Source organism: Bombyx mori, chromosome 2, assembly GCF_030269925.1.
Source record: "Bombyx mori chromosome 2, ASM3026992v2".
Lineage (NCBI taxonomy): Eukaryota > Metazoa > Arthropoda > Insecta > Lepidoptera > Bombycidae > Bombyx > Bombyx mori.
In genome coordinates this window covers 1,766,148-1,789,791 of record NC_085108.1, presented here as the reverse complement: position 1 = coordinate 1,789,791, position 23,644 = coordinate 1,766,148, and the positions used below count along the sequence as shown (strand labels likewise).

At 39.9% G+C, this 23,644-nt stretch overlaps 3 protein-coding genes across 3 annotated transcripts; 1 reads left to right on the top strand and 2 right to left on the bottom strand.

Annotated features, from left to right (window-relative positions):
* Positions 1-987: 987 nt before the first annotated feature.
* Positions 988-4,782, bottom strand: LOC101738437 (MATH and LRR domain-containing protein PFE0570w). The gene is made up of 2 exons (XM_004924925.4): positions 4,650-4,782; positions 988-3,315 (listed from the first exon to the last, which is right to left on the bottom strand). Exons 1-2 carry the CDS (start codon positions 4,689-4,691, stop codon positions 1,021-1,023), a joined length of 2,337 nt encoding a protein of 778 aa, XP_004924982.1. The 5' UTR covers positions 4,692-4,782; the 3' UTR covers positions 988-1,020.
* Positions 4,783-8,548: 3,766 nt separating this feature from the next.
* Positions 8,549-12,386, bottom strand: LOC101738566 (uncharacterized). The gene is made up of 2 exons (XM_004924926.4): positions 12,256-12,386; positions 8,549-9,375 (listed from the first exon to the last, which is right to left on the bottom strand). Exons 1-2 carry the CDS (start codon positions 12,292-12,294, stop codon positions 8,923-8,925), a joined length of 492 nt encoding a protein of 163 aa, XP_004924983.1. The 5' UTR covers positions 12,295-12,386; the 3' UTR covers positions 8,549-8,922.
* A 7,962-nt stretch (positions 12,387-20,348) lies between these two features.
* Positions 20,349-21,728, top strand: LOC119628406 (uncharacterized). The gene is made up of 2 exons (XM_038017091.2): positions 20,349-20,494; positions 21,184-21,728. The coding sequence occupies exons 1-2, from the start codon at positions 20,435-20,437 to the stop codon at positions 21,610-21,612; spliced, it is 489 nt and encodes a 162-aa protein (XP_037873019.1). The 5' UTR covers positions 20,349-20,434; the 3' UTR covers positions 21,613-21,728.
* Positions 21,729-23,644: the final 1,916 nt, after the last annotated feature.

Here is a 23,644-nt window from a genome sequence, read left to right as displayed (position 1 = left end):
GCAAAAACTTCAAGATAGGATTTCTCAAATAAATTGAACGCTGGAATGATATTTCTTCCAAAAATACATTAGTAATTTCTTAAGAATATTAGTTTACATTACAGGCCTTAAATAAATACTATTTCATTCAACAGCTATACTGAGACCTTCGAACTTATATCTCAAGGTGGGTGGTGCATTTACATTGTAGATGTCTATGGGCTCCAGTAACCACTTAACACCAGTAGGCTGTGAGCTCGTCCAACCATCTAAGCAATAAAAAAAAAAGCTCAAAGTTAGGACTTTTTTTTTTGCTGCTGCCCCACCCTTCAAACCGTAACGCATTACTGCTTCACGGCAGAAATAGGCGGGGCGGTGGTACCTACCCGTGCGGACTCACAAGAGGTCCTACCACCAGTAAATAGAAATATATACGAGATAATAACGAGTACATTCCGAATACCAAATATCTTTCACAAACCCCCATCCGAATGGGGTACAAATCGTAATACAAATTTGGCCCAAAACTAAGATTCTCTGTACTGAGAACCAAAGACTTAATATACCAATTAATCAATAGACTTAAATCTAAGCTAGATTGTAAAAATGTATTTTAAGACAATATAATATTTAACTAGTTACAAACGGAAAAAAAAATCAAAGACAATTAACTTTAACAATGAACCTAAAACTAAAAAACAAATATAATAGCTAAAATATATTATTAAAAGGAGGGACTCCTTTAGGCGAGGTTCTGAAGATACTGGCAGCGTGCCTTCTTTGAATAGCTAGAATAATTCTTTGGTGGTGGTGGAGGTGGTGGTGATGATGGTGATGGTGATTATGATGATGTCCCATGTCTATATTTATTGTATATTTATTTTAAATCCCTATGCAGGTTGATAAGAGCACATGCCCACATAAGAAGGGACGACGGCAAGAAGACTTCAAACAATGCTGAAGTTCCAAAAGTGCTCTCCATAGAAGGACTTCAATGACAAGAAATAAATTAAAAAAATATATTTAATTAAAAACCCAACATTACCACATTTCATCAAACCGAACAGATTTCGAAGTAACGTAGCTGATTTGTTCCTCGCCAATATCTTTGCCGCTGCCTGTCTCAATTAGTTCAGCGTCACCACCATATTTGATGACTTTGGAATTAGCAAACACAGTTTCTATATTCTCTTTCTTATTCGACGGGACAAGTACCCTTCTTATTTCTGTTACAGGCTTCACTCTGACGTTGCTATGTTTTGAATATGCTGACTTATCATCTTCCATCAAATCTAAGCTCTCTGTTTGGGTTAGAATATTTTTATCGATTTTCTTTGTAACAAAATCGGGAAACTCAAGTATTGTTGGAGTTTTAAACTCTTCTATCTTTACTTTTGGATTCGCATCTACATTAGATATAATTTGCTGCGGAAATGACGGCTCTGCGTGCTTATATACTTCTAGAAGATTCATAATATTTCTAGATTCGATGTCTTTATAAATTTTGCTATCTTTCAGATGCTGTCTCAATAATATTGCATCTGCTAGCAAATGCTGCAGTAATTTTCTTTCATTATTTCTATCCGATCCCTTATTTCTATCCGTTGTATAGTAATGCCTATCATAAAATTTCTTAATGATGTATTCCTTTTCAAGATTAGATATAGTATCTTCTGGGTAAGCAGGATGATAATCGTCTATTAGCATATTGTCGTACATAATTGGGACCATATATTCTTGTTCTAAATCCAAGAACTCCTTCTCTCCACTACCTAAAAGATCTTTTACTTCAGAATACCCTAGTACATCTATATTCGTTTCAATTCTTTTTGATGCAGGAAGTTGTGCTGATTTTTCCTTTTTGAATTCAGTAACAGGTTTTTCTTTGAATACTTCGAACTCTTGAGTCTGATTTATTTGAGGCTGGAGCTTTTCTGATGGTAGTTCATCTTTAATGTTTATTGATGTAGTATTAGATGTTTCCGAAGCCTTTTGAACCACTGATTCGGCGGGTAAATTAGGTGAACTAGTAACATCTTTTGGTGCTACAGAGCAAGCGCTCCAAGTTTTCTGATTGATTTGATCAACTTCTTCATAAATTTCTTTACCTTGTCTGTAGCTTTCTTTCATTTTAACATCGTGTAAATCAGAATTCACGTTATCGTTGCTCTGAAATTGCCACTTATGTTTATGTCGGTGTCTTCTTTTAGACTTTTTTCTTCTTTTGTGTTTTCTTCTTTTCTTTCTAACGTTAAATCCAAAATTTGGAGCGTAACTCATATGTGGTATTTGATATAATCCGTAAGGAAAGTTTGTGGGTGCTTTGAAGGTATTTTGAAGGTTAGATTTGACATATTTCAGTATAGAGTGCGCTATATCTTCAGACACTTCGGGGAATTTCTTGCGAAAATCTTTAACTATTTCGTCGTCTTTAGAATTTCTTGTCACTCGATTCTCGAGATCTATGTCAGGCATTTGCAAATGATTAAATATATCTTCGAAGTAATTGGAATTGAGCTCTGTATTTTCGAGCTGTGTGCGTTTGTTATTTATCTTCTTTACTTCTTCGTTTTGATTTGTACCGTGTGTCAAACTGTCTGTTGATACTATGTTGGTGCTTTTAGTCTGGCAATCCTTTTTAGTAGTTTTACAATTTTGGTCGACATCTGGTGTCCTCGGTTGTGTTTTTGCGTCTACTTTACAGGATTCTTTATTATCTTTCTTATTTCTTTTTGTAATATCTGTTTTTTTGCTTTTATCTCTTTTAGTATCTTGATTATTCAATAGGTTATCACCTTTTACTTCTTTGTCTTTATTTGAGTTACTTTTCTTATTGTTATTCGTCTTTTTACTTTTTTTTCTTATTACCGGTTCAGTAGCTTGCTCTTTCTTATCTTTGTTTTCGTCGCTATTAACTACCGCTTCCGGCTTCGTTTCCGGCTTTTTATCTTTTACTTTCTTAAAAACTGTTTCGTTAAGCTTCAAGTATTCCGGTGATACAATAAAATAATTGTTGACAACGTGTGGCACATTAGTGTTTATTGGTTCCTTTGCGTCAGGATTGTGCTGAGGCTTTACTTCTGGAACTTCAACTCTGTGGACATGAGGACTTGTCAAAACTCTGCTCAATATGACCTTGACGATTTCGTTTGGATTTATACTAGATATCAGCGGTTGATATTGATTATTGCTCGCTACATAATTTTGAGCTGTAGCTAGTTGGTTACAAGGGATGTTTTTGGATGGCGTGTAAGTGTTAGACAGCTGAGTATATCCATTGGTTTGATACAAAGGTTGGATCTGAACTGGTACAGTGACTTGCGGGGTTGCGGTCACCTGAAATGAAAATTACATAATAAAATTAATATCTTTTATTTCGATTATTATTTTTTACATAAACAGCGTATCCATTTTTCAATACATGTACATATTATTAATATTGCTCTAGATTGAGATACAAAGTTATGGTCCACTGAAATTTGTTTAATAGCTTTTTTATACAAATGACCATACTGCTGACCTAAGGGTAGATTTTCTCCACTCATAGACATCAACAATCCCGGGGAATTATCCCGGACCCCCTACAGATCACAAAGAACATATGGACCCTCCGTGGACTAATAATAATAATAATAATAAATATTTACTAACAATCACGCCACGTTAACTGGTCCCGTGGTAAGTTCGTAAAGAACTTGTGTTACAGGTACCAGATAACGGAAATAAATGTAAGATTTTTATTATACACATACATATATTTAAGATACATCCATAACCCTGGAAAAGACATTTATAGTTATCATACAAATATCCTCCCTTGGCGGGATTCGAACCCGCGACCCCCTTGTGTAGTGACCATGTCACTTACCACTACACCAGACGGCCGTTTACACTAATACACTAAGTGTGAGGAATCACCAGTAACCTTTTTAACTTAGGCTCAACAAATAAACGAATTTAGAGTTATTAAATATTTTCCCTCGTGCTATTAAAGACAAAAACACGTCGCGTCTAGTGTATAAATCGATAGTTGCCCATAAGAACTTTTGGGTGATTTTAGGTACCTCAAGCACCGGTCACCGTGCTCGCCGAACCCGTCGCTTGCGACGAAGGGCTCGACGAGTAAATTAACCCATACACACAGCCCACTGAGTTTCTCGCCGGATCTCCCGGACTGCCCGCCGGAGTTGGTCGCGTTTCCGATCCGGAGGTAAATTCTGCGAAGCACTGCTCTTGCTAGGGCCAGTGTTAGCAACACTTCCGATTTGAGCCCCGAGAGCTCACCTACACGCTAGGGTGAAGCTGAAATAGCCTCACAAGGCTATCAGGATATGAGGGAGAGAACTTACGTCCGTCGCTAGCAAAGCATCAAAATCCTTCACTAGTGGTAGGACCTCTTGGGAGTCCGCACGCACCACCACCCCGCCTATTTCCGCCGTGAAGCAGTAATGCGTTTCGGTTCGACGGGTGGGGTTAGCCGTTGTAACTATACTGAGATCTTAGAACTTATATCTCGAGGTGGGTGGCGCATTTACGTTGTAGATGTCTATGGGCTCCAGTAACCACTTAACACCAGGTGGGCTGTGAGCTCATCCATCCATCTAAGCAATATAAAAAAAAAACCTCGCTCATTCTATAGCAGATTCACGTGATAACAAAAACGAACTCACCAAAAAATTCAAGGAGCAACAGATTATTAAGATAAAATTCATCTTTCGCTAACATTATTGTGTTTATCGTTAAAAATTCAAAACGATCGATCGATTATACCATCGCTGTCAAAACAGAATTAAGAAATACGTGATAGTTTTATCAATTTCATTTTATATATATATACATTTTAAATTGATTTATCGATTGAGATTGATTGAGAGTTTTAATCGGAGTCGATGATTGAGCACGATTTTGAATGTACGATATCGTAATATATTGCCACATTTCTTTATGGTGGGCTTTGTTTGTGATGCTCCCAATTTTCAAATCTATACTAATATATAAATCTACAGTGGTTTTTACGGATGTTCCGTTAGAACTACTAAACCATGCATCCGATTGACTTGAAACTTGGTATCCATGTAGAAAATATATTATATACTTAATGGATAGGCTAATATTTATATGAGTGTTGGACTCCCTAATAATAATGACAATAAATAATAATGTTAATTTTAAATTCCCAGCGAATCGGGCGACTAATTGTAAAGTCTTCGTGTCCCAAGTCCGAAAAACTAGTACGGAGTTGGATGGGTTATGTAAGGACTCGATTGGAACAAGAATTCTAAATATTAAATGTTTTAAGTTTTGACCGCCAGTGCCTTAGACAGCGCACTGAAGGAATTATGTCGATTTTTGTTACTAAGGCTCCTGAGTTACCTAACAATTATTGCTTTTGTTTGTTAATGTATGTTGTAGCCTTTTAAATTTTTTTAATGAAATACGTTCATAACAATTGTTCACGATTGACTTCCACGGCGAAGGAATAACATCGTGTAATAAAAAATCAAACCCGCAAAATTATAATTTGCGTAATTACTGGTGGTAGGACCTTTTGTGAGTCCGCACGGGTAGGTGGTACCACTACCCTGCTTATTTCTGCCGTGAAGCAGTAATGCGTTTCGGTTTGAAGGGTGGAGCAGCCGTTGTAACTATACTGAGACCTTAGAACTTATATCTCAAGGTGTGTGGCGCATTTACGTTGTAGATGTCTATGGGTTCCAGTAACCGCTTAACACCATGTGGGCTCGTCCACACATCTAGGCAATAAAAAAAAGTCTTATAGGTATCTTACAAATAGATTAATTTTTAGTATCTTCGAACTTCTCTTTCCCAGAGTCAACTAGATATTCCTGCGTCTTATTAAGAAGATCGAAGAAATAAATCGAGATAATATTTATTTTATTTTATTAAGATATAGTACCGTCCAGTTCGCTTATTCCTCTCCCTGCAAGGTTGTCTGGAAGAGAACGCTTTCAGCGATAAGGCAAATTTATGTCACCGACTATTATTTGTTTTATATGCTTACTCTGTACATCTTAACTAACATTATGGTTTTTACGATTTTTTTATTGCTTAGATGGGTGGACGAACTCACAGCCCACCTGGTGTTAAGTGGTTACTGGACCCCATAGACACTTACAACGTAAATGCGCCACCCACCTTGTGATGTAAGTTCTAAGGTCTCAAATACAGTTACAACGGCTGCCCCACCCTTCAAACCAAAACGCATTACTGCTTCACGGCAGAAATAGGCAGAGTGGTGGTACCTACCTACCCGCGCGGTTTCATAAGATGTCCTAACCACCATGAAAAATTATAGTAAATTAAATATAAGGTATATTTTATACCATTAAACAAAGAAGAAGGGTGCCTAACACGGAATAGATAAATAAGGTTGGAAAGGCCTTTGCTCTAATTTTGTATTAGAACCAGTGTCGCCGCTTCATCCCCACTATTTTAATTTCTACACATACACACACTGTGATTACAAGAATTTCGCACACAACAAAAACACCCACACATAAATCTCAGGACAGATATGCGTTCGCAAACTAGCACAAAACACCCGTAGACATACACACTCACACACGCAAAAAGGCAATAAAAATGTTCATACACGATAGTGCTTGATAAAATCGATAATCTTTGAATGAAATGAATGGAGAAAATGAAACATGGAATAAATATTGAAAAAAAAAAATATTTTAATTTTATTAATTACAAATAGTCACTGTCCCTGGAATAAAACGTATTTGTTAAGCAGTTGGCGCTTGCTATTAATTGCGAATGAATTTTTCAAAATTAAGTGTATTCTGATTTTTTTATGGTAAAATCATTTTCAGTAAAATGTTTAGAGTAGTAGTAGTAAATAGTACTCGTCTTTGTCTCCAGTTTCCTCTACCTGTCACGTCAATCCATTGTTCGCTGGCGTTAGGTTCTTTAGGAAACCTAAAATTTTTAATTAACTGCATAAGTCAAATAGCATTTTACTTAGATTTTAATACGTCTTAGACAATATAGTAAATACCCGTAATTGAGAGGTCTACATGTCCCTTTATATTATACCTTCACATTAATTCAATGATAATAATTCAATAATAATAATACATATTTATTTTACTCAAAATACGTCTCACTAAGAATATACTAGGTATCATTAATTAAATATAAAATAATGCAAAAAATATCCATGTCAAATATAAATATAGTCGAGAATTCTGTCAATGATTTTATTTCACCACATGGTCACCTCACTATCGACAACTGCACCACGGCCAATCAGGGCAAACGCCGAAATTTCAAAGATTGAAGTGTAGAGAACGCAATGCATGTAGTACATTGGAAGCTGACTTGGTCATTGCGTTCATTGGGCGAGTACACATCGCGCAATGTATGCTATTTATAACTTGCTGCAATAATATTGTTAATGTTTGGAATTTCATAATGCTCAGTATATTTTTATGTTTTAGACAAATAATATTGTAATTAAATGGTAATTTCGACTTACCGATCGAAAGATATACCTCCTCGCTCTATACTTGAGGTCTGATTTTTTGTTTTACAAGTTATAATTGCACATCACGGCACTATAAAGCGGAGATCTGTTGGCTAAAGTAGTCCGAAGCGCACTAAACGCGGTGAATGAAAGAATCGGTCGAGTTATGTTTGTACAATCATAACTGTGGCACGCTTGCCCCGCCTACATTACCATTCCAACTTTATTTAACTATTCCGTGGTGCCTAATAATTGGTGCTCTGATCAACAATTCTGACCATTTCTGACGCCAAGCGATCATAGACCTCCAATGCAACAGCTCGATTCGTTATTACATCTTAAGGCGGCGTTCGCGCTGTGTCTATATGGACTCCCATCCGGATGTAACTGGAATAGCCCCTCAGACTACTGAATAGGTGGGGAACAAAAAATAGACCACGGTATCTTAACTTCTTCCTAGTCGTACACTCTTGACAGAGTGGTCGTGGTCATGCATCAGTCGAATACTGTGACACCGATGCTCTCGCGATGCAACGCCATATGGCATGACGTCTCGCTTTTTTTCCCCTACCTAAGCTGATAGCCTTGAGAGGCTATTTCAGCGTAACCTTAGCTAATAGGTGAGCTCACGGGGCTCAAGCCGGAGTGATGCTAACACTATCCCTAGCAAGAGCAGTGCTTCGCAGAATCTATCACCTGATCGGAAACGTGACCCTCTGAGAAGATCGAACTAGAAACTTTCTAGAAAACTTTCTTCGAGGAGCTTTCACTCTATGTCTCGCAGAGTGAAACCAATCATTTATATTGGAGTTTGTCATAGATTTTATGAGGTCGGTCCATCGTGTTGGAGATCGTCCGCGAGATCTTTTGCCCTAAACTTTGTCTTGCACCACCAGCCGCTCAATGGAGTCCTCAGATGAATGGTGATGATGGATAATGGTATCTTAACACCATACGTGACACGAAATAAAATACGAATCGCTTTATAAGCTAACTAGCGGCCCGGCTCTGCTCGTGTCTTTAATAAAAATTTCAACGATATTTGACGTTGTTTTATTTTTTTAAATAAAAGAACGCTTATTGCGGCATAACTATAATAGTTAGACATATGCTGTCGCGATACTTTTTGTAAATCATAATGTGTTCTACAAAGTCATGGTACATTATTTTATTCTATCATCAATAGTTTTCGCAGGGCACGCGATATAAAGAATATTTTAGGTAATTTTTTTATACCTTGAGTTTTAGTAAGGAACCCTAATTTTTTCAAAAAAAGATTTTAGCCTATGTCACTCAGGGATAATGTAGCTTCTAAACAGCGAAAGAATTTTTCGAATCGGTTCCGTAGTTTCGGAGCCTATTCAAGACAAACAAACAAAAAAAATCTTTCCTCTTTATAATATTAAGTATATATATATTAATAACGCATTACAATCTATGGTCCTTTGAAATCACAATAACAGCTTCTCCAATTCAACGACGACACACGTTATTAGCTTTATCAGGCCACTGAGCAAGCCGCTTCCGTCTGTCAGCCCGCTTAAGAGCGTCAGCACCAGGTTTAACACCTGCACCACTAGCCCCAACAGCAGACCCGGAGCCGCGAGGACGTTGGAACGAAACAGCGAAATCAACACACTGATGTACAGGAAGAGGACGCTCGCCAGATCCGTCAGCGTTGCGTAAAGCAGCGGCAGAGTGCAACCAAAATACGGCAGTATTGCCGGCGTCAGATTCTGCACTATATTCGAGAGGTTGTTCAGGTTGTTGATCAAGTTGATGAGGAACGGTATCAGGAGGCAGGCGAGCTGGTTCGCGACTGGTAAAACCGTCGCGATCTCGTCGAATGCGAGACGCAATGCTGACACGGAGTACGCCGGTATCATCGCGTCAGCTCGTTCGACCTGTCAGAGAAAGAGGAAAGTTTTATTTGTTTGGCCTTTGATTTCACATGGTTTCTCGCTACAATGAAATGGCGTAACTAAAAGTACATTTAGGTACGGTTTAATTGTGAATTTTTAATTGTATTGCATAGCTTTTATCGCGGGCTTTTAAGCGCGGCGACCGAATCAAGAAATTCCGTAACGAAAATAAAACCTAACACCCCTCACTCCGCCTACCATGTAGCTCGCGTTCAACACATTCACACGTTGCGCTTGTGTAGTGTTTGTGAATAAGCGCGCGGCGTGACGTCAAACTGCATGCGCATCATAAAAAGTCTGCCCATCTCTCTCTCACGCGGTCTAGCTTATGATTTTGAAGGACAGTTAATGTTTTGCTATTGTTAATGTTTATAAGTATAGCGTGGTCTTATTTTAATTATTGTTTTAATATTAAATTATTATTGTCTAATTATAATTGCATAAGTTGATAAAATATGCTATGCAATAGCTGTACCGCGGCAGTCCCTGAGTGCCACACGTGCTTTTTTAAATTGTAATTTTTATTTCCGACTTTTTGAACACTGCACAGTTTTCGTTATTCGTCGATATTAGAATATTTTCAAGACTACTGTCAATTTTCTTTATTAAAACAAATTTATTCTAGAATTCATAATCGGGTGAAGAGTATAATTGTTTATCTCTTTTTAAGTGGTAACAGAAGTCCAGAGGAATCGCCACTTAATTGCGACCGCTCATATTGAGACATAATATTTAATTGTTAGTCCCAATTGAGCAACGCCTGACGCATTCTTCAAACGGAAACTCATTACTGTTTCCGTTCAATGCAATTCATTCAAATATCAAAGCAACCATTGAACCCCATAGATAGACAAAAATGCATATTATGCATCCAACAATGATCCTTCTGTTGAAATCTTATCACATTACTGCTTCGCAGTACATTACGGGTCAGGAAGTGATCGTAATTTTACTCCATCGGTATGAAAGTTTGAGAGTTGAGAGAGGACGCGTGTTTTTGCTATTAAAAGACTCGAAGAAGTTCTCCTCTTGACATTTTCTATTGTAGACTCATCTCAATGTCGAATTCGAGATTGGATTCTCACTCAAAAAAATCATGGCGATTTCAATTAGAAAGCCACTAGTTTGTTTAATTAAGCACAAGATTGGTATCTAAGCTAATACGGGGAACTGCAAAGTGAATTAAGGACAGTTGGGCGAGAAAACGACCCGTAATCTTCGAACCCAAGCGCCACCTAATATCCAATGGACTTATTTATCGTGTCAACAATCCTACACAAATGGTAGACTGTTATTTTATTACGTAAACTGGTGGCAACTTAGAAAAGCTGCTGGTAAAAGCCAAGGTATGCGGAAGAAGGTCCAGAGCCAGAACAACAATCTGCTGGTCGAACCAGATAGCTCTACGCCAGCGGTCGGAGAACCTGGGTAAATTACCCCAAATGGAGTAAAATGAAATTTTGGGGGATAAAAATTAAACTTTTGTGAGTAAAAAGTATATAATGAAGTGAAACTTCTTTAGAATCGTTGTGATTTCAAACTCGATGAAACAAAATGAAAAGAAACGAAAAAATCTTTTTTTTTTTTTCAAAATTATCATGGCGTCTATAATATGAAAGATGTTAAAAAGAAACGATTTTGTTATTTTTGAAGTTATACTTCTTTAGGCGCGCTATGAAAAATTGATGAGAGTGAAAGTTTACGATGCGCGCGCACCGTGACACAAATTTAACAGAATGAAGTTGCCCACAAAATCGCTCATTACAATACGACCGACGTAACTTGGCGAGTCTGAATATAGCCGCAGGTGAACTTTTGCGCATGTACACTCGTAAAAAAATGTGTTATTAGCATTCATTTTTTAGTAATATAAATGACAAAATTATTATTTAATATAATTCATACTAAATATTATTAAATTATTAACGTTTAATATTTATTATTAATTATTTAAGATTTAACAAAAAAAAAAGAAATAAATTTAACAAAAATAAAGTATAACTTCTTACGCGCGTACATAAGTACACGCACCCTTTTTTGTTCTTCGCCATGGGGTAATATCAGCTTACACAAAAATATTTTCGGGTAATAGTTAAAAAAGTTCCCCGACCGCTGCTCTACGCTATAGGCTAGCCGCGCGGTCGAGGATAGGCAAGGCTAGCGCAGGATAATCCAGGACCAAGTTATTAAAGGTGGCCACAACCCTCAGCATTGAAGTTTATAATATCTTATTTTTATTGCTTAGGCGGACGAGCTCACATCTACAACGTAAATGCGCCACCCACCTTGAGATATAAGTTCTAAGGTTTCAGTTTTAACAGTACAACGGCTGCCCCACCCTTCAAACCGAAACGCATTACTGCTTCACGGCAGAAACGGGCAGGGTGGTGGTAGAAGGTAGTGAGGCTGGTGACCGACCTCACCACGAGACACCAGACCTAAGTCTCCTTTTTGTTGTATGATGGGACGGCTTCGCGTTAAAAATCTGCAGAGCGCTGAGGTTTTGCCGACTTAAAATACGACCTACGGATCTTCAATTGATTCCTTAGTATCTACGACACCCACAGACAGACAATATGGCTATATACAGCTAAAGTTTTTTTTTTATTGCTTAGAGGTGTGGACGAGCTCACAGCGCACCTGGTGTTAAGTGGTTACTGGAGCCCATAGATATCTACAACGTAAATGCGCCACCCACCTTGAGATATAAGTTCTAAGGTCTCAGTATAGTTACAACGGCTGCCTCAACTTTCAAACCGAAACGCACTACTGCTTCACGGCAGAAATAGGCAGGGTTGTGGTACCTACCCGTGGGGACTCACAAGAGTTCCTACCATTAGTAAAAAGTAGAAATATACAAACCAATAATACAGCGAAACACAATAAAATCGATCGAATCATGATTTAAAAAAAAACTAGCGCACTATAAGACTAATATATAAATAATAAATAAATTTATTAATTTATAATCATATAAATATGCGACATTATCTGATTGCGGTAATGACGTAACAAGGTAAAACGGTAATAGTAATGTTTGCGTAATGATAAAATTTGCGTAATATCTGTTATCGATTTTTTTTTTCTTTCATCTGTGAATTATATCTATGCATAGATAGATAAGACTGATAGAGAACCCATAGGGGTTGATGTAATTTTTTTTTTGTTGTTTTTAGTTAGTAATTGTTTCTTTTTCATTTTTATCGAAGTTTTCGATGAACTAGAGGTCCCATAGTAGTCGAAATTCGACTATAATTAATTGGAATTGTAAGTTTGTACACTATTATGATTGTATTTTATACTTCTATAATCACAAATTTCGCCAAGACTACACTATAAAAAATATTAACAAAGACAAACAATATTTAATCTATTCTCAATTTGACAACAGACGTCAAGAACAAAAGTTTGATAATAAATAGTATGCATGCGTGTGTGCATTGGTTCTCTGATAACGAATAATAATAATATAACAGCAGAAATAGTTAAGAGAATACTGTCGGCGAATAAATGCTACTTCGGCCTGCTTAAATACTTCTGTTCCAAAATTCTGTCACGAAATATCAAAATTCTTTTATACAAGACCCTACTGAGACCCATTCTTATTTATGGCTCAGAGACATGGGTACTCAGCAAAAAAGATGAGAACCGTCTACTTGTGTTCGAGCGTAAGATTCTAAGACGGATATTCGGTGCTGTGCGGGAAAACCAGATATGGAGGACGCGCTATAACCACGAGTTGTATGATGTTTACAAAGATCCTAACATCATAACAACTATAAAGATTGGACGCCTACGATGGGCAGGACATGTGGTTCGAATGGAGAGTACCAGAATGCCAAGACAATTGCTCTATGGCAAACCAGAGGGCCGCAGAAGTCGTGGCAGACCCAAACTTCGATGGTTGGATGGCGTGGAGCGCGACCTCAAAAATATCGGCGTCAAGAACTGGAAGGAGAAAGCCCTGAACAGAGCAGTCTGGAGAGAGAGCTAAGGCCCACCCTGGGCTGTAAGGCCTAAGATGATGATGATGATGATGCGTGTGTGCGTCAAATACATGGTATGTAGTGTGTGTAATGTTTTCTTTATTGATTTAATGTATCTTTTATGCATTAATTAAAAAAAATATTAGCATTGTGCACTTCTTCTCTATAATCTCTATAAGTGTGGAAAATTTCATACTCCTCCGTCCGCGCAATTTTCGTAAAAAGAGATAAAAAGTTTTTGCTTCACGTATTAATATATAGACCGTACAGATAATTGACGTTTTATGTTGTGTATAAATGTGTGTGTAATTATTTAAGCATGAGAATTTTTTTTAATGATATATTATGTGTCAATTTTATATTACCGTTATGATATATTATATAATTTGTTATGTTATGTTTATGTATGTATACTATGTATGTGTCTGTATATTTATATAATAATCTATACATTAATAGGTGAAGCAAAAACTTTGTATCCCTTTTTACGAAAATTGCGCGGACGGAGGAGTATGAAATTTTACACACTTATAGAGAATATAGAGAAGAAGTGCACAATGCTAATATTTTTTTAAAATAATGCTTATAAGATACATTAAATCAATACAGAAAACATTACACACACTACATACCATGTATTTGATGCACACACGCATGCATACTATTTATTGATGATTTACTGTCAAATTTTTGTTCTTGACGTCTGTGGTCAAATTGAGAATAGATTAAATATTGTTTGTTTTTATTAATATTTTTTTATAGTGTAGCCTTGGCGAAAATTGTGATCATAGAAATATAAAATACAATCATAATAGTGTACAAACTTACAATTCCAATTAATTATAGTCGAATTTCGACTACTGCGGGACCTCTAGTTATTATAAATTTCTTATTACTCAAAAAGGAATACACCTACCACAAAACACTATAGATCACCTTTCGTTGACTGGTAGAGAATGCCTGAGGCATTAAGTCCGCCACTGTATTCTTGTGTATAAACCTAATAAATTAATAATTAATTTATTAAAACCATTTTTACGGATTAATCAATATCGTAAAATGTCAATAATAAAACCCAATATTAATCCGTAAAAGTAGTTTTAATCGAGTCCTTTAATTCACAAATATCAATAATAAATCATTAAATAAATAAAATCCAATATTAATCCGTAAAAGTAGTTTTAATCGAGTCCTTTAATTCACAAATATCAATAATAAATCATTAAATAAATAAAATCCAATATTAATCCGTAAAAGTAGTTTTAATCGAGTCCTTTAATTCACAAATATCAATAATAAATCATTAAATAAATAAAATCCAATATTAATCCGTAAAAGTAGTTTTAATCGAGTCCTTTAATTCACAAATATCAATAATAAATCATTAAATAAATAAAATCCAATATTAATCCGTAAAAGTAGTTTTAATCGAGTCCTTTAATTCAAAAATTTTTTTTTTTTTTTTTTATTGCCTTTGTAGGCAGACGGGCATACGGCCCACCTGATGGTGAGTGGTTACCGTCGCCCATGGACTTCAGCAATGCCAGGGGCAGAGCCAAGCCGCTGCCTACCGCTTAATACTCTCCATAAGCCTCGTTTGAAGAAGGACATGTCATAGCGCTCGGGAAACACCGTGGAGGGGAGCTCATTCCATAGCCGGATGGTACGTGGCAAAAAAGATCTCTGGAAACGCACTGTGGATGACCGCAGTGGCTCCAGGTAGTATGGATGAACTCTACTCCGGTGGCGGGCGGTGCGATGGTAAAAACGAGATGCTGGTATTATCTCGAACAATTCCTCAGAGCACTCCCCATGGAACATACGGTACAAAATACAGAGGGAACCGAAGTCCCTCCGCAGACCCAGAGGCTCCAAACGATCCGAGAGAATGGGATTATCGACAATCCGAACGGCCCTCCTCTGTATGGAGTCAAATGGAAGAAGCTGGTATTTGGGAGCCCCGGCCCAGAGATGGGAGCAGTACTCCACGCGAGGCCGGACTTGTGCTTTATAAAGCAAAAGTCTTTGTCCAGGCGTGAAGTACCGCTTCGCTCTGTTGAGGACTCCCAGCATTTTGGACGCCAACTTGGCTTTGCCTTCCAAATGACTCCGAAACTGGACATCGCTCGAAATGTCGACCCCAAGTATCCCGATACTCTCGGAAGGTTGCAGGGATACTCCTTGGAATTGCGGCGCCATGACAAAGGGGTCCTTCTTCGCAGTGAACGCGCAAACCTGTGTCTTCAACGGGTTGAATTGAACTAAGTTCGATTCACCCCATTTGGAGACTCGCCCCAGAGAGTTCTCCACTTCAGACACAAGTTTTGATCGTCTCTCTTGCACCACGCTCCGAGAGAGACTCTGATGGCCGATATATCGCGCATCCCCCGTGCTATCATCTGCATAGCAATGCATGCCATCAATAGACAGCATGTCATTGATATACAGGATGAAAAGCGTGGGGGAGAGCACCGAACCTTGTGGAACGCCAGCGTTAATGGTCATGGTATCAGAACAGTCACCGTCTACAACGACCGTGATGCTCCGCCCATCCAAAAAGCTAGCGATCCACTTGCAGAGACCCTCGGGGATTCCGTAAGATGGTAACTTCGATAGAAGTGCCCTATGCCAGACCCTGTCGAAGGCCTTCGCGATATCAAGGCTCACAGCAAGAGCCTCGCCCTTGCTCTCCAAGGCTTCAGCCCACCTGTGAGTAAGGTATACAAGAAGATCGCCAGCTGAGCGACCGTGACGGAAACCGTACTGTCGGTCACTGATCAGCTGGCGATCTTCAAGATACTTCAGGAGTTGTGTATTTATAATTCGCTCCATCACCTTGGAAAGCAAGGAAGTTATCGCGATAGGCCTGTAGCTCGATGGGTCCGACCGGTCACCCTTCTTGGGGATAGGGTGGACGTGGGCGGTCTTCCATGAAGACGGAACCCTGTTAGTGCAATAAGAGAGGCGATACAAACGCGTTAGCGCAGGTGTCAGCTCAGGGGCGCACGTTTTCAAAACCACTGCGGGGATGCCGTCTGGCCCACTCGACTTATGGACGTCCAGGAGTCTGAGCTCCCGCCTGACTGCACACTGTGTGAAGCAGATTTCCGGCAGGGAGCTATCACACCGGGGGATGTTCGGTGGTGTGGCACCCCCGTCGTCCACAGTCGAGTTCGAGGCGAAGAGTTTGACCAGAAGGTCAGCCTTCTCTTTCGCGCTGTGGGCCAGATTGTCATCGGACTTGCGCAGTGGTGGGAGACTAGACCTGCAGAAGTTTCCTTCTGCAGCTTTGGCGAGCGACCAAAAAGCACGGCTCCCGGAGGGATAGCTCTTCAATCGCTCGCCAACTCTAGCGACGTGCTCCGACTTCGCCTTGGCAATTACCTTCTTGTAGGACCTGGAAGCGGCGTTATATTTCCGCCTTTCCCCCGAGATGTTAGGATCCCGACGTCTCCTGGCATTATCCCATGCCACGTATGCGGACCGCTTGAGGTGTGCAGCATCCCTGCTGGCATTGTTATACCAGGGTCTGCTGCGACCCCCAACGGGCACTTCAGAGGAGGGAATAAACAATTCCATCCCCTGGAGCACCACGTCTTTAAGACGGTCCGCACAGACGTCAGGATCAGCAGAGGAAAAGCAGAACCGCCCCCATGGGTAGGATGCGTAAAATTCACGCAATCCATCCCAGTCTGCTGACATATACCGCCAAACTCTTCGATACCTGGTCGTCGTTCGACGATCAGGACGAGAGAGTGGTACGGCAGCACGAATAAGGCAGTGATCAGACGATCCAAGCGGAGCGTCGACCACCACACTGTATCCGGCCGGATCTGTGGTCAGCAGAAGGTCCAACAAAGAAGGCTCGTGCCCCTCGATATCTGGGACACGGGTGGGCTGTGTCACCAGCTGGGAGAAGCCGTAGGCCAAGGCGAAATCGTAGGCAGTCCGACCCGGGAGGTCAGTGGTTCTGGATCCCAACCACTCTTGGTGGTGAGCATTAAAGTCTCCAAGAACCACTACCTCCGCAGATGGGTACTGCTCAAGCACGCGGTTGGTCCCCTCTTGCACATGCTCAAACAGAGCTGAACCTGCATCACTGCTGTGGGACCTGTACAGGCACGCGTAGATTCGGCTACGGCCCCCGTGATCTACGCGCAGCCACAAGAGGGACAGGTCCCGTTGTTCGAGGCCCCGAAGACGGCGACAACAGACATCAGCCCGGACGAATACGCACACCCCGGCTTTACGCAGGAAGTTGTGCTCCAATACGTAGCCGGGGTATTCAAGGTATGAGGTATCATCCGGAGCAGATATCTGCGTCTCCGTTAAAAAAAAAGCAGGGCAGGCTGCGCCGTCTCAAGGTGGTGGTGTACGGCGTCAAGGTTGCTATGTAGGCCCCTGACATTGCTGAAATCCACATTAAATGTGGAATGGGGGACCGCCTGTGAAACCCTTTTCTTTTTTTTTGTCGTCTTCATGATGTTTATGTTTTCGGAGAGTAGGATTAGGAGAAGTAGGATGTTGGAGGTGAGATCGAGGCAACACCTGAATGAAGCGCGGAACATAGTACGTGCTCGACCACGGGTTGCGTGAGAGACTGACGCAGGGCATGGAAGGGCCCCCAGTCCACTCTGCGTGCGATCGCCGGGATCCACTCCGGTCTCCGACTCCGGCACGACGACCGCACGGCAGGATTTTACACCGGTTGGCGGGACAGCTTCCCGGGGCGGAGTTTAGTAGAGACACCCGGGTTCAGGTCCCCTACTGACCGGCGGGCGGCAGCGGGTACCGTTTCACTGGGTCTCCCTATACCCCCGTCAAACAATCACGCCCCGTGAGTTATATATATCAAATGTAAAACATTGACGACCGTCTGGTGTAGTGGTAAGTGACACGGTCACTACACAAGGAGGTCGCGGGTTCGAATCCCGCCAAGGGAAGATATTTGTATGATAAATATAAATGTCTTTTCCAGGGTTATGGATGTATATTAAATATATGTATGTGTATAATAAAAATCTTACATTTATATCCGTTATCTGGTACCTGTAACACAAGTTCTTTACGAACTTATCACGGGACCAGTTAAAGTGGCGTGATTAAAAAAAAATAATCCGTAAAAGTATCTATAATCGAATCTTTACTTCACAATCAATGAAGCACAATTTTAACTATTATTCGTAATAATAATTTTTATTGCTTAGATTAGGAAACAAGTTCACAACTTAATTGGTATCAAGCGGTCACTGGTGTCTTGAGGCTTGAGGTCTACGACTCAATTGCTTAGTCATTACGCATAGTAAAAAAGTATTATAAAAGATTTGATTCTTATCACACGATGTTATTGCTTCATCGTGGAAAGTGATTCGTGAGCATATGTTAAGTACATGTTTCATTAGATTAATTGGTAGGAACCAGTCTGGTTTTTTTCCCTGCCTATGCTGATAGCCTTGGGAGGCTATTTCAGCTTCTCTTTGACGTGTTGGTGAGCTCACGGGGCTCAAACCGGAGTGTTGCTAACACTGTACCCAAGCAAGAGCAGTGCTTCGCAGAATCTACCACAGGATCGGAAACGCGACCCACTGAGAAGATCCGGCGAGAAACTCAGTGGGCTGTGTCTGCGGGTTAATGCGCTCGTCGAGCCCTTCGTCGCAAGCGACGGTTTTGACAAGAACAGTGGTCGGTGCTTAAGGTATCTAAAAGCACCGATAGTGGATTGGGAGGATCTGAAATTTCGTAGTGATGTATGAGCTTACTGTAATCCACTTACTACAATTAATAAAAGTACTGAAGATCGTATTTCATACTTAGCTGATTTCAAATGTTATATAAACTTCCATTTGAACAAACTAAGACAAACATGGACTGCTTTGTTGCTTTGTTTTCTATCTCCAAATCTCTCATAAATATTATATCCGTCAGAATAAATTCTAGGACATATCTAGTATTCCTTTTGCGTTGCGAACAATAAAAACGAATGTCCATTTACATGAAACGATTAACCGGATCGTGACGTCGCTACGTCGTTGAGCATGTCATTATCGTGATTTCTATGTCATAACATAAAATATCCATTGTCAATGTCAACGTCCAATATCATTCTCCTCTTCTTCCTCAGTCGCACTCCTCATGTCTTAGGGCCGTGATCACCTCGATCCACGAGTTTCATTCTCAATCAACTCCTATTGCAAGCAGCTTTAAAGAAATTCATTCAAAATAAATATATATAGGTCAAACACAAAAAAAACCGCCTTAAATAAATAATAATCTTTTTTAGACCCAGTGATTTGGGCCAGGATACTACTTCTTCTTCTCAATCGTTTCACTCTTGACAGATAGCGTTGTTCACGATTCACTTCCACGGTGAAGGAATAACATCGTGTAATAAAAATTAAACCCGCAAAATTATAATTTGCGTTATTACTGGTGGTAGGACCTCTTGTCAGTCCGCGCGGGTAGGTACCACCACGCTGCCTATTTCTGCCGTGAAGCAGTAATGCGTCGGTTTGAAGGGTGGGGCAGCCGTTGTAACTATACTTGAGACTTGAGAACTTATATCTCAAGGTGGGTGGCGCATTTACGTTGTAGATGTCTATGGGTTCCAGTAACCACTTAACACCAGGTGGGCTGTGAGCTCGTCCTCACATCTAAGCAATAAAAGAAAGGTACGAATGCTCTGTGACTAAATCAGACAAGGCTTCAATTGGCACAGCTCAGCTGAAGCGAACATCGATTATGTCAACTAGAAACATTATCGCTTCGAGAAATCGATTAGTAAACACAAAAAGAAAATCGATAAAACATTCGAATGTGTAACGCAACGCGAATATTTACATAATTCGTATTCGTAACGAAATCGATTCTCAAGATTATAAAAACTTTATCAGCTATTGTAAAATAAATATGGCGCGTTTGCGTAATTTTTACAATTCACTCTTTAAATAGATGTAATTGTAAATGTCGGATACATTATTTAATATTTAATCAATCAACGTATAAAGATATTTTTTTTCGTTTGTCAAAATATCGATTCGTTTAGTTTTTATTTATTTATGGAGATGTCGAAACCATCCCTTGCATTGGTTTGTATTGGCACGATTTTTCTTTTGACGGTAAGTTCTACAAAATACGACGCTAAATTTAATTTTAATTTCACAAAAGCGTAAAGGCTTAGCTCAGGTGCATACAGTAATAGTATTTCTGATTGTGACGTTAAAGATACAAGTTGAACGGTCTGTGGCCTTCTCCTCCTTGCATCGTGTTTCTCAATGGTCGTGAACTTTACGGAGCATTTTTATTCGGACCATGTTCCTTTTTTTGCTCAGATAGGTGGACGACCTCACTACCTACCTGGTGTTGAGTGGTTAGCGGAGCCCATAGACATTGACAACGTAAATGCCGCCACCCACTTTGAGACAACAGTTATAAGGTCTCATTTGTAACAGTACGACAGTTGCCCCATTCTTCAAACGGAAACGCATTACTACTTCACGGCAGAAATAGGCAGGGTGGTGGTACGTACCCATGCGGACTCTCAGCAGTTCCTGCCATCAATAGACCTCCATTCTTTCCTGTCCTCCTCGCAGTGGATAAAGACATTGATGCCAGACAGATGTTCAGAACCCATATTCATCATAAATCTATTTCTTTGAGACATAATTTTATAGATAACCGCGTATTCTAAGTCCGCACGCGTAGGTACCAATCTCCGCCCTGTTTCTATCGCAAAACGTTCTTTCTAGCCCAAAATCTCCAGTCAAACACGATTTTTAATTCAATATTAACAGTTAATTTCTTTCAGACACCAGTCTACGCGACAGGAGTCCAGCTACCTGCCGTCTATCCACTAGTCAACATCTTGCTGCCTCTCCTCAACAACGTCTACAACCTCCTGCTTTCACTGCTCTCGATCTTCGACACCCTACCCCCTAGCATTAGCTGCATTATCCCGGTCGACTTGGGAGCTTTAGAGACATCGTTACTCAAACTTTACTCCCAAGCTTTGGCCATCGTGAACTTCTTACGATCCTTACCCGAATATGCGATCGGGGCCAATCCTAACACACCGCCAGCGAATGTGCTTAATTTGCAAGGCTTGCTGAGTACGTTAGTGAAAACAATAACGGAATTGGCTGAAGATCTCCTCATCGGAATCGGTGGAGGGCTTTTACCAGGACTGCTTCAACTGGTCGTGTTATTAGTTGAAGCTTTATTGAGCTTATTGATTTAAGCATTGTCGATCGACACGAAACGCCCCAAGAGTCGAAGCGCTCTGCAGTCGTCAGCCCAGAACCCAAAATCGAAGATTGCGAAGCGTTATCTTTTAAATAAAGGTTTTTTGTTTCATGTTTCATTTTTGATTGGTTACTCTTGTTTGTTCTTCCTTATTTCGCGGCAACGGAGACAACATATTCTCTAACTCATTTGAAAGGTCGTATATAGAATATATCCATACTAATATTATAAAGAGGAAAGATTTGTTTGTTTGTATTGAATAGGCTCCGAAACTACTGAACCGATTTGAAAAATTCCTTCACTGTTTGGAAGCTACATCATTCGCGAGTGACTTAGGCTATAATATTTTTTGAAAAAAAAAAAAAAGTGCTCTTTACTAAAACTCAAGTAATGTAACCCAACGTGTAAAAAAATTACATAAAATATTCATTACACCGCGTGCCCCGCGAAAACTATTGATGATAGAACAAAATAATGTACTACAACTTTGTAGAACACATTATTATTTACAAAAAGTGTCGCGACAGCATATGTCTAACTATTATAGTTATGCCGCAATAAGAGTTCTTTTATTTTTTTAAATAAAACAACGTCAAATATCGTTGAAATTTTTGTTAAAGACCCGAGCGGAGCCGGAGCGGACCGCTAGTAGACAATAAAGTCGCGAGATTAAACCGTAAAAGTTTAATTATGTCTGCGATCGAAAACCGAAGAATATACAAATATAGACATGAAACTACAGATGCTTGCCGTTCCGTCTCTTTTGACCGCCAAGAAGTCACTCCTTGCAATTTAAAAGATGAGGGGGCAGTGACACGATTCAATTGAAATTTAGACCTCACGTCTCTGGGCTGATGGTGACCGATATGATATCTATGGGCACGGCCAGACCAGTTAGGCCATGAGGCTTTTGCCCATCCATACAAAAACATATTATGTAGATAAAGTGGTTTTTTTTTATTGCTTAGATAGTTGAACGAGCTCACGGCCCACCTGATGTTAAGTTTTGACCAGAGCTCATAGACACCTACGACGTAACTGCCGCCACCCAACTCGAGATATGAGTTCTAAGGTATCAGTTTTTTACAGTACAACGGATGCTCTACGCTTCAAACCAAAATGCATTACTGCTTGACGGCAGAAATAGGCAGGGTGGTGGTACCTACCCGTGCGGACTCACAAGAGGTCCTACCACCAGTAATTACGCAAATTATACATTTGCGTGTTTGATTTTAATGACACAATTTTATTCCTTCACCGTGGAAGTCAATCGTGAACATTTGTTAAGTACGTATTTCATTAGAAAAATTGGTACCCGCCTGCGGGATTCGAACACCGGTGCATCTTATCCTTTAGGCCACGACGACTTACTAAAGTTTTTTTAATATTTTTTTTATTGCTTAGATGGGTGGACGAGCTCACACCCCACCTGGTGTTAAGTGGTTACTGGAGCCCATAGACATCCACAACGTAAATGCGCCACCCACCTTGAGATACAAGTTCTAAGGTCTCAAGTATAGTTACAACGGCTGCCCCACCCTTCAAACCGAAACGCATTACTGCTTCACGGCAGAAATAGGCAGGGTGGTGGGACCCACCCGCGCGGACTCACAAGAGGTCCTACCACCAGTAAAAAAGTTTTATTTATCCTTAATACAGAAATGCATGACAGCTCGGCATCGGCAGGGTAGCAAGCTGGTAGTCGCCCGTAGGTGCTCAACATTAGGGTAGATATCAAGGGGATAAAGTAGGGGACAGATTTTTTTTTTTGTAATATTATATTAGGCATCATCTTTGAGAACAGTATCTTGTTCAACTTCTCTTGACCAGTCATCACCAGGGTGCTGATGCTTGATGATCATTGCTCTAATCATCTAGTGCGACTTGTTGTCTCATCCAAGACTGATAACGCTAACCGCAGACCTCTACGGCTGCTTATTAACTACCGGACGAACTCAGGATCCTAAATTAGTGGATAAAAAAGAACAATTCCGTCATTCTCTAGGGTGTCTTTAAGAAAACTGTAT

Bases quoted from the DNA above. Each gene is read 5' to 3' on its own strand.
- LOC101738437 (XM_004924925.4), bottom strand. From the start codon at position 4,691: ATGAATTTTATCTTAATAATCTGTTGCTCCTTGAATTTTTTG. The intron at 3,316-4,649 runs GTGAGTTCGTTT...TTTTCATTTCAG, and splicing joins GTTGCTCCTTGAATTTTTTG to GTGACCGCAACCCCGCAAGT.
- LOC101738566 (XM_004924926.4), bottom strand. From the start codon at position 12,294: ATGATTCGATCGATTTTATTGTGTTTCGCTGTATTATTG. The intron at 9,376-12,255 runs GTTTGTATATTT...TTTCTCTGACAG, and splicing joins TGTGTTTCGCTGTATTATTG to GTCGAACGAGCTGACGCGAT.
- LOC119628406 (XM_038017091.2), top strand. From the start codon at position 20,435: ATGGAGATGTCGAAACCATCCCTTGCATTGGTTTGTATTGGCACGATT. The intron at 20,495-21,183 runs GTAAGTTCTACA...AATTTCTTTCAG, and splicing joins GCACGATTTTTCTTTTGACG to ACACCAGTCTACGCGACAGG.